This window comes from Rhineura floridana, chromosome 18, assembly GCF_030035675.1.
Source record: "Rhineura floridana isolate rRhiFlo1 chromosome 18, rRhiFlo1.hap2, whole genome shotgun sequence".
NCBI classification, from domain to species: Eukaryota; Metazoa; Chordata; class Lepidosauria; order Squamata; family Rhineuridae; genus Rhineura; species Rhineura floridana.
The window spans coordinates 9805607-9819323 of record NC_084497.1 but is presented as its reverse complement, the minus strand read 5'-3'; the positions used below and the strand labels follow the sequence as shown (position 1 = coordinate 9819323).

The 13717-nt window shown below is 49.6% G+C and overlaps 1 protein-coding gene and 1 long non-coding RNA gene across 2 annotated transcripts in view; one reads left to right on the top strand and one right to left on the bottom strand.

Moving 5' to 3' along the window:
* Positions 1-3514, top strand: part of DDX49 (DEAD-box helicase 49) — an 18220-nt gene extending 14706 nt beyond the window's left edge. Inside the window, exons 10-13 of the mRNA XM_061600542.1 lie at positions 820-894; positions 1379-1467; positions 1688-1759; positions 2079-3514. Coding sequence (XP_061456526.1) covers positions 820-894; positions 1379-1467; positions 1688-1759; positions 2079-2243 — 401 coding nt within the window. The 3' untranslated portion in view covers positions 2244-3514. The remainder of the gene's footprint in view (positions 1-819; positions 895-1378; positions 1468-1687; positions 1760-2078) is intronic.
* LOC133372240 (uncharacterized) overlaps positions 1-13717 on the bottom strand; it is a 15369-nt gene extending 1652 nt beyond the window's left edge. Inside the window, exons 1-3 of the long non-coding RNA XR_009759471.1 lie at positions 13657-13717; positions 9732-9928; positions 748-980 (exon numbers count right to left, since the gene is read on the bottom strand). This is a non-coding gene — a long non-coding RNA (uncharacterized LOC133372240). The remainder of the gene's footprint in view (positions 1-747; positions 981-9731; positions 9929-13656) is intronic.

Here is a 13717-nt window from a genome sequence, read left to right as displayed (position 1 = left end):
CTGACAGAGCAGGCCCTGTTTCCCATTTCTTCCTTCCCCACTTCCTCTGTTTTCTTATCAACTGCCATATACGAGAGTTCTTAGCTGAGCTCTTTCAACTTACTCCTGCCCCCCCCCCTTTTTAAATAATCTTTGACTCTCTTTATGAATTGTAAGTCACCCTGGAAAAGTTTTGATGAAGTGGTGTATAAATATAGTAACAACGGATTGTATACAGCCAAGTTTACTCAGAGTAGACCCCCTGAAATTAATGGACCTAAGTAAGCCATTTCAATGGGTTATATTCAATGTTAGTCATATTTGGAGTAGACCCACTGAAATTAGTGGACATGGCTGATGTAAAGCTGTTCATTTTAATGGCTCTCCTCCAAGTAGAATTTAGCTGGATGCAACCCAGTGGGTCTCCTCTCTGGCTAACACTGGATAAGACCCTAAATATAAGACCCCACATAGGGAAGTTAGAGAGCCAGTGTGGTGTAGTGGTTAAGGTGTTGAACTACAACCTGGGAGACCAGGGTTCACGTCCCCACACAGCCACGAAGCTCACTGGGTGACCTTGGGCCAGTCACTGCCTCTCAGCCTCAGAGGAAGGCAATGGGAAACCCCCTCTGAATACCGCTTACCAGGAAAACACTATTCAGAGGGTCGCCATATGTCGGGATCGACTTGAAGGCAGTCCATTTCCATTTTCATAGGGAAGTTAACTCTGCACATGGAGAAGTGCTCTTGCCTTATCCTGAATGTTACCTTGATATTGGGGGTCCCCAGTGGGGAGGGGAACTGTCCTGTTCACACGCCCCCTTCTGTCATCCTTCCCAGGTCGAAATGGCATCGCCATCACTCTGGTGACGCAGTACGACATCCACCTGGTCCATGCCATCGAGGTGCAGATCAGTAAGTTGGGAAAGAGACTGGGAGCAGCAGCTCAGCATGCGGGAGGGAACCTGGTTACTGGTTCGAGTGCCCCTCTGACCGGCAGCCTAGAAAAGAAGATGGCCATGCTTGGCAAGGGGACGACACAGCGAAACAACTTTCGCCCAATCTGGTACCCTCCAACCGACTGCAACTCCCACCCAGTGCAGAGTTGTCTCCAAAACACCTGGAGATCACCAAGGATGGTGAAGGGGGAAGTAAATGTACAGTTCCATTAACACTTATAAATCTTCCATCACTTAGTAAACCAGTTATTTTGTGGTGACTTCTTCTCACCCTGTCATCCGTATTCGCCAACAATAGCAATGATATAGTTTAACAAAGGTGTTCATGTCATAAATCCTTGTCCAAGATGCAGCCCGGTTCAGCCGCTAAAGTGCGATGCAGAGTCAAATCATCCGCCGGCACTCCCCAGAAACATCCCTCTTGCCTTTCTGCCTTGTAGAAATGAAGCTGCAAGAGTTTTCGGTGGAGGAACGAACCGTGTTGAACATCCTCACCCAAGTGAACGTTGTGCGACGGGAATGCGAGATTGTAAGCAAGGGCTTCGATGGGCTGGGTGTGTGTGTGGCACCGAGGGAGCTTCACTGAGGGCTGAAAACACACGGGCGAAATGAACTTAATGAATAAATAATAACAACTTTATGAGGAAACAGGTTTTGAACCTGGAAACTGCCCCCCTGCTCCAGAATCAAGGCTTTATCTGGGTAAGGCAGGGTAGAACCTGCGATGAAATAAACCTTTTTTCCTCTAGAGATTGGAGGCAACTGATTTTGACGAGAAGAAGGAAATAAACAAGCGGAAACAGATGATCTTAGAAGGAAAGGTAACAAGAGTTTCTGTGGGGGGAAGGAATTCTGAGGTGGGGGGAACCTCAGGCCCTGTGCAGCGCTCACCTTGCCCCTTGCAGGTGCCAGTCTAGCAAACGTCCACTCCCTCCTTTCTCCCTAGCTGTGCTCTGATCTCTTCATTCGTTTGTCTTACGTTGTCTTTGAGAGGGTTACGTCCACCAGTGGTGGCTCGTCTGCGAGGGCAAATGGGGCCTTGCCCCACCAACCCCCCTCTGCCCCGGCCTGCCCAGGATTGGTAAAGTCGGGTGCTTGGTGTGCCTCTAGCCAAGCGGGTCTGCTTCTCTGCCTTGCTAGGACCCAGATCTGGAAGCGCAGCGGAAAGCTGAGCTGGCGAAGATCAGGAAGAAAAACGCCCAGTTCCGAAGTAGAGTCCAGCAGACGCTGGAGGAAAAGAAGCATCTGCAGCTCCGGCACAAGCTGAGGAAGCGAGCGTGGCGACAGCCGGCCGTGGAGAAGTGAGGCTCGCCCACCTGCTCTTGCTGTCCAGGCGGCTGGTTCCTTCAATCCGATGCTGTTGCAGGGAGGGAGGGAGAAAGGGGTGCATTTGCCCACATCTTCTCCATCCAGGACTAGCCGCAGGCAGGATGGGTGCTCCGCAGCCGGGCCATACTCTGCCACATATAATTTATTGGGGGGGGGGAGTTTCTGGGGAACAAACTCCTTCCTACAAGGAGTCAGGAACTAAAGGATGCTGGGACTCCACACTTTCCAAGGAATGAGAGAGGGAATCTGAATACGAAAAGGGGCACGTTATGATCTTCCAGAGGACATTCACCGCTCTGCAGCGGTTATGTTTTTGCCCAGATGGGCATCCCTTTCCTTGCAACTGAAGAGCCATTTGAGTTGCTTCAGGTTCCTCAGGATAGTCTGAAGATCACCTTCATGGTTCCTTGTGTCTGTCTCTTCTCTCATGTTCCCTGGATTTGCAAAGCAGCTGCACCGCCCACCTTATCATAAGAGATCTTTGGTTTGCGTTCTTAAGATGGCAGAAGTTCCTGCTCTTGTAGCATTGGAATTCAGCTGCTTTAGGTGTTACCTGTAGAAAAATTGTGTTCAGCCATGTGGGGAGGAAATAATCCGTGTTTCTAGCTCTCTTGAGGTGGCTGCACGTATATCTGAGGTTTAGATAGTTTAGTTCCACAACAAGAAAAGCTGGATTCTTCAACTGGTGGGTATTTTATTGCAAACTCTTGACATTCTCAGGGTTTTAGTCCAGTCATTAAAAGGCAGTTGGGAATTGAACAGATTGACTCCCCGTCACTAGGCCAAAATAAAAAATTGTGTGGCAGACCCTCCTTCCGCAGAACCATTCCCCATTCTAGTTGTGTCAGGTTGAGGGGAAGGGGCTGCTCTGTAACTCGGATGACTTCAACCAACAGTTCCCAAACTTTGTGCCAATAAATACAGTTTACTGTGAACCCAATGTATTCAGAGAACCTTCTGATGGTTCTCTGCATGAGTCTCTGCTCTGGCTTTCCCTCCAGTCTTTGTATGAAAACACAAGATTGGGAACTTTTCTGAGGGCAGGTAGTTCTTCCTCTTATACACTTTTCTTTTGGGGGCGGGGGGAGAGGAAGGCAGGGTAAAACTGAAATGTGAATTCACTTTCAGTCTGGAAAAAAAAAGACCCAATGGGGTAGATACTTTAACAATAAAAAGGTGAAGATTTCAGGATTATGTTTTTGGCCGTGGAATACTCAGGCTTGCATTAAAATAAAATAAAAAGTCAAGTTTCTGTCCCTTATGTCTGCAAATATAAAGTATCCCTGCTGAACTCTCAAAATTCAGAAAATCAGGTGGAATAAGAATGGCAAGGAAGTGTCCCCTCAGTCCCAGAAATATCAGCTTGTCACCAAAGTGCTGACCAGCACAGAGAGGGTTTCTGGTGCAGCATGGGTCAAACAAACCAAGGTCAAACACAGAGCATCCATACAGGTCAAAAACAATGCAGGAACAAGATCAAGAAACAGTCCAAGGTTAACGTCACAGGGTATTCCACAAGGTAACAACACAGCAAGGAGCCAGAGACGGATGTTGTTCCAGCAACTAGAAGGCTCAAGAAGAGGCCTTATCATCTCTGGCCTCCTAAACCATGCCCTAACTGCAGCTGCTGGCAGTGAAGGGATCATAGAATAGTAGAGTTGGAAGGGGCCCATAAGGCCATCAAATCCAACTCCCTGCTCAATGCAGGAATCCAAATCAAAGCATTCCCGACAGATGGATGTACAGCTGCCTCTTGAATGCCTCCAGTGTCAGAGAGCCCACTACCTCTCTAGGTAATTGGTTCCATTGTCGTACCATGCTAACAGTTAGGAAGTTTTTCCTGATGTTCAGTCAAAATCTGGCTTCCTGCAACTTGAGCTATGAGGAGAGACTGAAAGAACTTGGCATGTTTAGCTTGGAGAAGACCGAGGGGAGACATGATAACACTCTTCAAGTACATGAAAGGTTGTCACATAGAGGAGGGCCGGGATCTCTTCTTGGATGCATGCAAGTTCTGATGTCGGTGCTCTCGAGGACAGGGGAGGGGGCAGCTCCACTTCCTCCTCCTCTGACATTTCCAGCTGTACTTCAGTATCAATCCAGAGGGTCCCCCCTCAAGGAGATCCTCAGGATTGGGGGGGGCTGCCTGCTCCTCAAGGTCCCTAAACTGTGGGGTGTCTTGTCCATCCTCTGAGGACTTGGGATCTGGCACCAGGGCAGGGCCAGCCATGACAGGCTTCTCCTGATGAGAGCCTCCCATAACTTGATGTCTTGACTACACACCCTGACCATTGACTGGGAGCTGTAGTCCAACAACAGCTGGAGGGCGTAGGCTGGGGAAGGCTACTTGTATGAGGAGCATAAATCAGGCAAAATCTGCAGGTTTGCTTTAATTTGCAGATTGTGCGCTCACTCCAAGACTCCCACTTTTTCTTAGCCTGGAACCTAAGCACAAACATCCTGCTGTCCTCCTAAAGGATTTGCAGCCCCTTTGTGTGTGTGTTGATGCTGCCCTAGATTTAATCCAAGTCTGCATTTTTTCAAATCTGGCTCTTCCTCGGATTCATGTTGCCTCACTGTGCAGCCCTCGGCCAGCAGATGCTCCAACTGTCTCGGAATCCCTGGAGGACCTGCGTGGCGCTGCTGATGGGCAGAGCGACCCTCCGTGCTAAAGAAGCAGGCAGCTTGGCAGATGAGGATGGATCTTAATAATAATAATATGTTTATTAGCTGCCAAAACACCCCCGTGATTTCTCACTCTCACCATGCACCTGCTGTTGCGGAAATTAAAGAGACGGCTCTCGACAAGCAACACTCATTTTTCTTCCAAGAACTGTTTTTCTCGTGTACTATTATCCTTCCTGTGTCTTTTTTGAAGCAGGGCCCTGTTCTGCTCCTGACAGTTCTCCAAGAGCCCAAAGGGGAGGAGAGCATCTTCTGTCTGATGGCTGGTGGAGTACCGTGTTGTTTGATGCTGGGTTCTTTAAATCTTCCTGCGCAGCGGGGAACATGAATTTACTGTTTTTTTGTCTCCCCCCTCACTCCACATGCACAAATGAAGTCCACTTATTTTTGCATGCCGTGGATTTTGGAACATAAGCTGCCATATACCTTATACCAGGTTTCAGACGTGACTTTTGCAGCTACTGTTACCTGGAGATGCCGGGGGGCTGAAAGTGGGCATACAAAGCAGCTGCTCTAGCCACTGGGCTACGGCCCTTGCCCCTAGATGTCAGCTTGGTCTTGAGTCTCAGCCACTACTGTCTTCCTCACCAGTCTCCACGTGTTCTCTCTCTCCTTCAGCTGAGCTGGAGGGGGTTCCCTGATTCGGTTGCCATGGATACCGTTCCCAAGGTAGCCCCTCGATTGCATGGATGCTTTTGTTTCTTCCTCATTTCCACCCCCCTCTCTTTCCATGCGGTGTGCACCAGCCCTCTTTTCACCGCAGAGACGGGGAAAAGCAACTACAGCAACCGAAGGATAGGGGGGAAATTCTTGCAACGAACTAGCTGACTGTGGAGGATACCCATGTGCACATGGTGCAGACAAATGCTTGAGGCGCAACAGTCCCTCCTGCAGGGACACTGCCATTCTCCTTGTGCCAAAGACCTCCTTGAAGGAACAGCCAAGGGCACAGATGGACCCTGCTTTCAGCCGCTGGAGCTCTTCAGCTGTACTGTCGGCAGGAATCCCACCCACTTTTGAGTAGACCTAGAAACTTGCTTTTAAAATTTTTATTTTAAATCATTTGGTGGTGTTGGCGGTTTCTCAGGTACTTTGCAATTGCAAGGTGAACTCCCAGCAGGCTTCCTGAAACATATACACACTTTCCCATCATATTTAATTATTTCATATAACAACGCATAGTCATGCACATTCATACGTCACTTCAACGCTATGTGTTCACGGCACATTCCATGGGAGCACATGTGATACAGGGCACAGCATTCCCGTTCCTAACAAGCTCGTTTTTTAAAAAAAAAATTCAAGTTGCTAGACTTCAGCATTTCAAAATGGCTGGCTGAATACGATTGCCAGTGGGAGGAGGTGAACGGCATCCGTGTCCTGGTCCCTTCTTGTGATTAAAAGAACCAGAATAAAATTGTGATTTCCCCCCCCCCCGCAAAATTCAGATTATACAAACAGTCCTGACAATGGTTATCCCTCTATATTACCAGGGGGTGGGATAGCACAGAGGTAAGGAAGAACCACAGCTTAGAGGTAGAGTGCCTGCTTTGCGGGCAGAAGGTCCCAGATTCAATCCCTGGCATCTCCAGGTAGGTCTGGGAATGACCCCCCAAGTGTGAAGCCCTGCAGAGCCACTGCCAGTCAGTGTAGCCTGCACTGAGCTAGATGGGCCAGTGGTCTGACTCGTCATCCAGCACTTTCCTACGGACGGGAGAGAGCGAGAGCGCACAAGACATGCACAAGCTTGCTCACGAGGCTAGTGCATGAGTTCTCCCTCTTGGCTCACTTGTTGTCGCCGTTTCTCTGTGTCGTTGGCCGGAGCAGCACCTAGAGCCTCAAAAGTCCTTGCGAGTCCTACATGGCCAGAGGCACCGCTGCACCTCCCTGCTGCAGATCCTGGGTGCAGTCGGCAAGCTGGAATCCTTGGAAGCGCTTGGCTCAAGCCTCATTTGGCGTCAGCTGCTGATGCTGGGCCAGGCGGCCATTCTCTCCCTCTCCTCTCCCAAGTCCTCATTCTGCCTGTACTGAACTGGGCTGCGTCCCCAAAGCCTGTCAGCGCTTTGCTGCAGGGGCCTTGTTTCGCTTGCAGTGCTGTTCCTCGCTGTCTCAACCTGTGGCCCCAGGCCCAGCGCCAGGGCTCGACGGGGTTCATTTCTTTAGTATTTAAAGCTTTAAGAAATCCCACACTTCAGCTGAAAAGGTGCCCAGAGAGGCTTGCAAATATCAGTAAAACGGCTCTCTTATAGTCACAGCACAATAGGAAAAAGTTATTTGGGAGGAAGGAGGGGGGGGAAACAAAGCAAGCACTAGTTCTGTGGTGCATAGTTGTTGTGAATGGCCAGCGAGCATGGAGAGGCAGCAGAAAGTGGCTCATCTTTCAGCAGGGCCATGGGGGAGGCCTTGCAGCCCCCCTGTTAGCTTTTGACCGAATGGCTTCTGCCTTCTGCACAGACAAGGATGTGCAGGGCCAGGAGGCCCCTAGGCACAGAAGCCACCTGTCCTCTCCAAGCAAAGCATCATCTCTGCGTGCCTCACTTTCCTCCCCTGGGAGATACCGTGTATTGGGTCAGGCAGGGGATGCAGAGAAATGGGCAACTGGCGAGTCGGCCATGGACTGGCTGAAAATATCTTGACTGAGCCCAACCTCCCCTTGGGGGGGAAAAGTCTGCAACTGGCTCTGCACGCCCCCAGGATTCTCTGCACTGGACAACGGCCTTCTATGGGGAAAGGCATTATGAAGGGGGTGGACATCAGGCCCAGGGGCTAAATATGGTCCTCAAAGCCTCTTTGTCTGGCCCTCAGAACTCTCCCCAGCCACACCGCCTCTTCCAGGCCACACCCCTCACCGGCCTGAGATGCATCCCTTCAAGGCTTCCTTGGCTGCGTGAAGAGGAGGGAGGGGTGCGAGTGTGTGTAGAAACTAACCTACTGTACAAAGGAACGGCTGACATTTGGTGGTCTGCCCAATTTTGCCTTTGGCCCCACCTGCCACCTGTAGTGTGGTGGCAAGTTCAGAAGTGCAGGGTCTCTTCGTGTTAGAACCACACCTCCCTCTTTTTTGCTGCTGAGTTGAGAGTGAGATCGTTGTTAATGCCTTCTCCCAGAACAACAGACATCCCTAGCAGCCAATAAGATTGAGAGTGTAAGCTACTGAGAAGAGCCTCCTCAGTGGCTGACTCAGCTTTCACTCTGATTTGCTATAACCCACAGGAAAGGACAAGGAAGCGTGTGAGAAGACTCTTCTCAGTGGCCAACAGACTCCCCTTTCATGCTGATTGGCTGGCAGGATACTGGAGACATAGGGACCTTGCTGGGACCCTGGTCCCAAAAAAGTAAAGGGTCTTATACAGCCCCCCCCCAGACCCTAGATGACTACACCTCGCCTACCACAGAGAGATGGCCATTGGAAGGTTGCCCGGAAGGGGATGCGGCCCTTGGACTAACAAAGATCTCCCACCTGCTGACGGAATCGACCAATGAATGTGTTAAATTGCAGCTCTTTCTTTTTTTCTTTAAAAAGGGTCTCCTTGTGCTATTAATGTGCAGGGCTGAATGGGCAGGAAAAAAACCTTGCAGGAAATTGGACAGGTGATGCCAATTCTCGCCACAGAGGTGTGTAGGTTCTGTCCTTCCTCCCAACTTTGAATGAAGGACAAAAGGTTATTGAATCTTTCAAGGGGGAAACTCTGATAATGCCTCTTGCTTGCCTGACACAGAGGCGTGTGCGCGGAAATTCACTTTGGTTGCTTCACCCACCTTTGCTTCTGGCCTTGGCAGACTCCCTATGTGTCTCTCCCCGCAGGAAAGCGTCAGGCTGACAAAACTGCCCCAGCTACGGCCCAGAGTTACCGGACTTCCTCAGTGGACGTTGTTTTGGCAGCCAGTAGGTGGCAGCAAATGTGGCTCTTTTCACAGAATAGCAGAGTTGGAAGGGGCCTGTAAGGCCATCAAGTCTCATCATTCCTTAATCCTCATGTTGTTGTTATTATTATTTGATTTATACCCCACCCTTCCTCCCAGCAGGAGCCCAGGGCAGCATGTTGGGGTGGGGGAGAAGCCAAATGGGAAGCTGGAAACGGCTGATGTCATGTTCCCGATTCCTCTGTAAAATGGGTCCAGCGCTGAAAGCGCGACTCTCGAGGGCCCACAGTGGCTGCACTGCAGTTTGAAATGTGGGCGTAGGTAAATCAGCCAGGGAGCTCTGCGGGTGAGGTGCCCGTTCCTCCCAGTAGGAACCAGCAGGCTCACCATCGGAGGAATGCTCTTCCAGCCTTGGCAGCACCCCAGAATCTTCCTGGTGCTGGTGATGAACTCTGTGCGGAGAGCCTCAGCCGGCCGCCACAGGGCACCAGCTGCCCAGAGAGTGCCGCTTTGCCTGTGGAAGGGGCCAGGCTCCATTCCCAATGGCAGCACCAGGTAGAGCAGGGAAAGGCTCCCTGCCTACAACCATGGCGAGCCACTGCCAGTCAGTGCGGACAATACTGGGCTGGATGGACCAAGGATCTGACTTGGAATAACATAGCCTCTTGTGTGCTGCTAGGGCTGGAGTGCAGCAACATCTGGAGGGCAACAGGTTCCCTACCCCTGGCTTACTGAGTAGCCGTACCCGACGGCAGGAAGCTGGAAAATTGGCCCTGGCAAGGTTGCCACGGGTGATGCCAACCTTTGGCTACGCCTCCAAAGTGCTGTGAATGACACCAAGAGTCCAGGGTGGGGGAGAAGAGGACAAACACGCATAAAGGCAACAGCCCAAAAAGCCCCCGCGAATAGTCCCACCTGGAAAGCCGCGCAGTTCAAATCTCGCCTCTTTTTGTATTCTTTGTCACGGGGTGGGGAACACCTGTGGCCCTCCAGATTTTGTTGGCCACCAGCTCCCAGCAGCCAGTGGGGCCAACGGTCTTGACTCATCAAGAAGGAGCAGAGTCCAGAAGTAGCCTCGTCCCTCGACCTTGTGGTTGCATCTAATGTTAGTCCTGTTCAGAGGAAATTAAAAGACATTGCTCACTTAGGTCCATTAATTTCAGTGGGTCAACGCTTAAGTTGGATTTACCCTTTTGTCCACTTGGAGAGTGGGCCCAACATGAAAGATAAATTGCAGAACCATCACGTTGAAAGGGTTCTGGGAGGTCATCTAGCTCAGCAAAGGATGCAGCTACAGCATCCCAAATAATGTGTCATCGCATGTCACCGTTAATGTCACAAAGTTTCTCCTCACTACAATGCAAATTAGGAAAAAATGTTGTCAGTCCACTCTTTAAAAGATTATTCATGGATTTTAGGGATTTTGGTAGTTTTGTTTTTTAAGTATTTTAATCCTTCCTGCTGTCCATTTTTTAATATGTGGTCTGTGACCGTAATAAAACGAGGTCGGGTCCCCCACCCTCTACAAGGGAGAGGCCGCCACCTTCCGGGGCAGTCCGTTCCACGGCTGAACGGCTTGCACTGTTGGAAATATGCCCAAATGAGCCATGAGTACCCTGTCTAAAAATGGGAAGACTATTGGAGCAGGAGCCTTTGCTCTCTCGCTCTCTGTACAGCAGTCACCTCCACACTATATATATTCACACAGCAAGGTTGCGTGCTTTTGTCCCCTGCCTGAGTCATGGAGGCCTTGGGCCTGCGTGGAGGGTTTTGTCCCAGAGCACATCTGCTTCAGGGAGGCTTGGTGTTGCTTTTGCTGGACGGGCACAGGATGAAGGCCTCCTTGTTTGCTTGGGGAACACAGCTCCCTGGCAAGCCGCTGCTGCAGGAACCTTGGGAAGGTGACCTTCCTTGTTTCAACAGCTGCACAGACAGTCCCTTCTTCATCACCACAGCACAAACCTCCCCTGGGGACAAGGATCTTGCTTGAGTAGGAAGGGGCGGCAAACAGAGAAAAGCTGCTGGTCTGCTATCACTGTCCCCTGGGAGTAGAGAGCCTGCAACCTCCAGGCATGCCAGGTCATCATTCTCCCTGGGAAAGAAAGGCCCAGATGGCTCTTCATTAACAGCAGGGAAAGCAAATGTCTAGCTGGGATGGGATTGGTGGCACCATTTTATGGTGGCTCCGGTTCTACCTGATGGACAGGACCCAGAAAGTGGTGCTGGGAGACTGATGCTCAACCCCCTGGCCATTGGCCTGTGGGGTACCGCAAGGTTCCACTCTGTCTCCCATGCTCTTTAACGTTTATATGAAACCGCTGGGAGAGGTCATCAGGAGATTTGGAGTACAATGTCATCGATATGTTGATGACACTCAGCTCTATCTCACCCTACCACCTGATTGCAGGGGGGGAGTGATCATCCTAAACTGGTGCCTGGAGGCTGTGAAGGGCTGGATGTGGGCTAACAAACTGAAACTTAATCCAGACAAGATGGAAGTGTTGCTGGTCAAGGGGGAAACTGCGCCAGGGATAGGGCTGCAACCTGTTCTGGATGGGGTTGCACTCCCCTTGAAGGAGCAGGTCCGCAGTTTGGGAGTCCTCTGGGATCCTGCCCTGCTGCTTAAATATCAGGTGGCTGCAGTAGCCAGGAGTGCTTTTGGCCAACTCAAACTGTGTCTACAAGCTGTGTCCGTTCCTGGAAGCAGCTGACTTGGCCACAGCGACACCTGCATTGGTGACATCAAGGCTTGATTACTGTAACACACTCTATGTGGGGCTGCCTTTGAAAACGGTTCAGAAATTAGTTGGTCCAAAATGCAGCAGCCAGAATGTTAACTGGAGCACGGCGCAGGGAGCATATCACCTCTGTGCTTTATCGACTCCACTGGCTACCAATTTGTTTCCAATTCAAAGGGCTGACTCTGACCTTTAAAACCCTAAACAGCCTTGGACCAATATACCTGAGGGACCGCTCACGCCCATATGTACCTGCCCGGGATTTAAGATCATCTGCCTCTGGTCTCCTCTGTGTGCCTGGAATGAAAGATGTTAGACTTACAGGCACGCGGGAGACAGCCTTTTCAGCTGTGGCCCCCAAGCTTTGCTCCCTCCCTGATGGCATTCCGGAGACTTCTGAAAATGATCTTGTTCCGGAGAGCCTTTGGGAGGAACTGAAAGTAGAGCCTGAACTGATTTTACACCTTCTAATTTAATTTTACCTCTTTAGTCCCTGTATGTATTTTAATTGTATTTTATGTATTTTAATTTGTTTTAATGTTTTTGTGATCTTTATTGTGTACAATTTTGTTATGTATATGTTCGATTTTATTGCAAGATGCCCTCAGTGACCTATTATAAGGTACAAGGGTGGGATAGAAATATTTTAAATACATAAAGGTGGGGGGCATGTTTTGCCACTTGCCTTGGTACCTGTTGCTGGTAAAGGAACAGCTCCAGGTTTAATGCAACTGGAGGGATTGGCAGCAGAGAGATGCACTGCCACTGGATGGGGAACATCCATTTCCTTCCCAGATGGTGCTTTCATCCTCCCAGATTATTAGGGCTGCTGGGAGCCCACCAACATCTAGACTTCCTGTTGTGGGATGTGCGAGGCAGGGTGCAAAGGGATGGGATGGCCTTGTGATAGGAACCATCCAGCAGCAAGAGGTCATAGAAAGGACCCAGTATTAATTCAGTCCCCAAGTAGCCTTTTCTATTCCAAAGCAGAACCTACTGCCCGCCGGAGCCCCACCCCTTGAGCAAGAGCTGCAAGGAATTTTAGAGTGAAGTTTGGGGTTCAGAATGTATGCCAAATAACTATACAGTAGTCTCACATTGTGTCCTATTGGGGCCTCTTCCCACAAGAATTCACTAGGAGAGTGAAAAGGGGTCTTCCTTCACCCGCAAGGGCCAGTGTATTCTGGGGTCATCATGACACATTCAAGGTAGCTGAGCCTATTTCAAACCACTTTCACGGTAGCCCAGCTGACAATGTGTCAATATGTCCAACTAAATGTGTTGAATGAGAATGGCTCTAGGGGAAGGAAAAATCAAAAACAAAACACACTGAAAATAATTGGGGAGGAAAATAAATGCAAATATAAATATGAATTGACATACAGCCAAAATTCTTGCAGGGCTGTCTCCGATTCAAATGCACCAAACGCAGAAAGAGAAGTCAGCATATCTAGTCCAAGTACCGCACAGCTGTCTCCTCGGTATGCAAACAAACGAAATGCTTAGAAACAGCCGGCTCTTGGATAGAGGAGGACAACGGCACACAAAGTGGGTGCGACAATGCACTAACAGCAGAAGGATGTTAAATTTCTGAAGGTATGCACTGCTGGTATTGATGGAAGTTAATTTCACTCAAAAGTAAAAGCAAACATCCATATGAGTAGAGCATGAAACTAATGCCTGTCATATAATTTGCTAAAAACATGAACACAACACTAACATTGCACTAAGACAATAATGCCGGGGAAAACAGAAGGAAGTGGAAAAAGAGGAAGGCCAAAGAAGAGATGGATTGATTCCGAAAAGGAAGCCACAGGCCTGAACTTACAAGATCTGAACAGGGTGGTTCACAACAGATGCTGTTGGAGGTCACTGATTCATGGGGTCGCCATAAGTCATAATCGACTTGGAGGCACATAACAACAACAACATTGGAGGTCATTGATTCATAGGGCTGCCATAAGTTGTAAACAACTTGAAGGCACTTAACCACACAACACTGACAAAGAACTACAAGTGAACAAACACCCTGAATTTGAAAACTCTTACAAAACTTTTGTTATGGACCTAAAAACAGAGAGAAGATAAGAAAATCAAAATACCTAATGGAAGTCTCATGTGGCTCTCTTGTCAGTGTAGCAAACTGAGTTCTTACAAACAGCT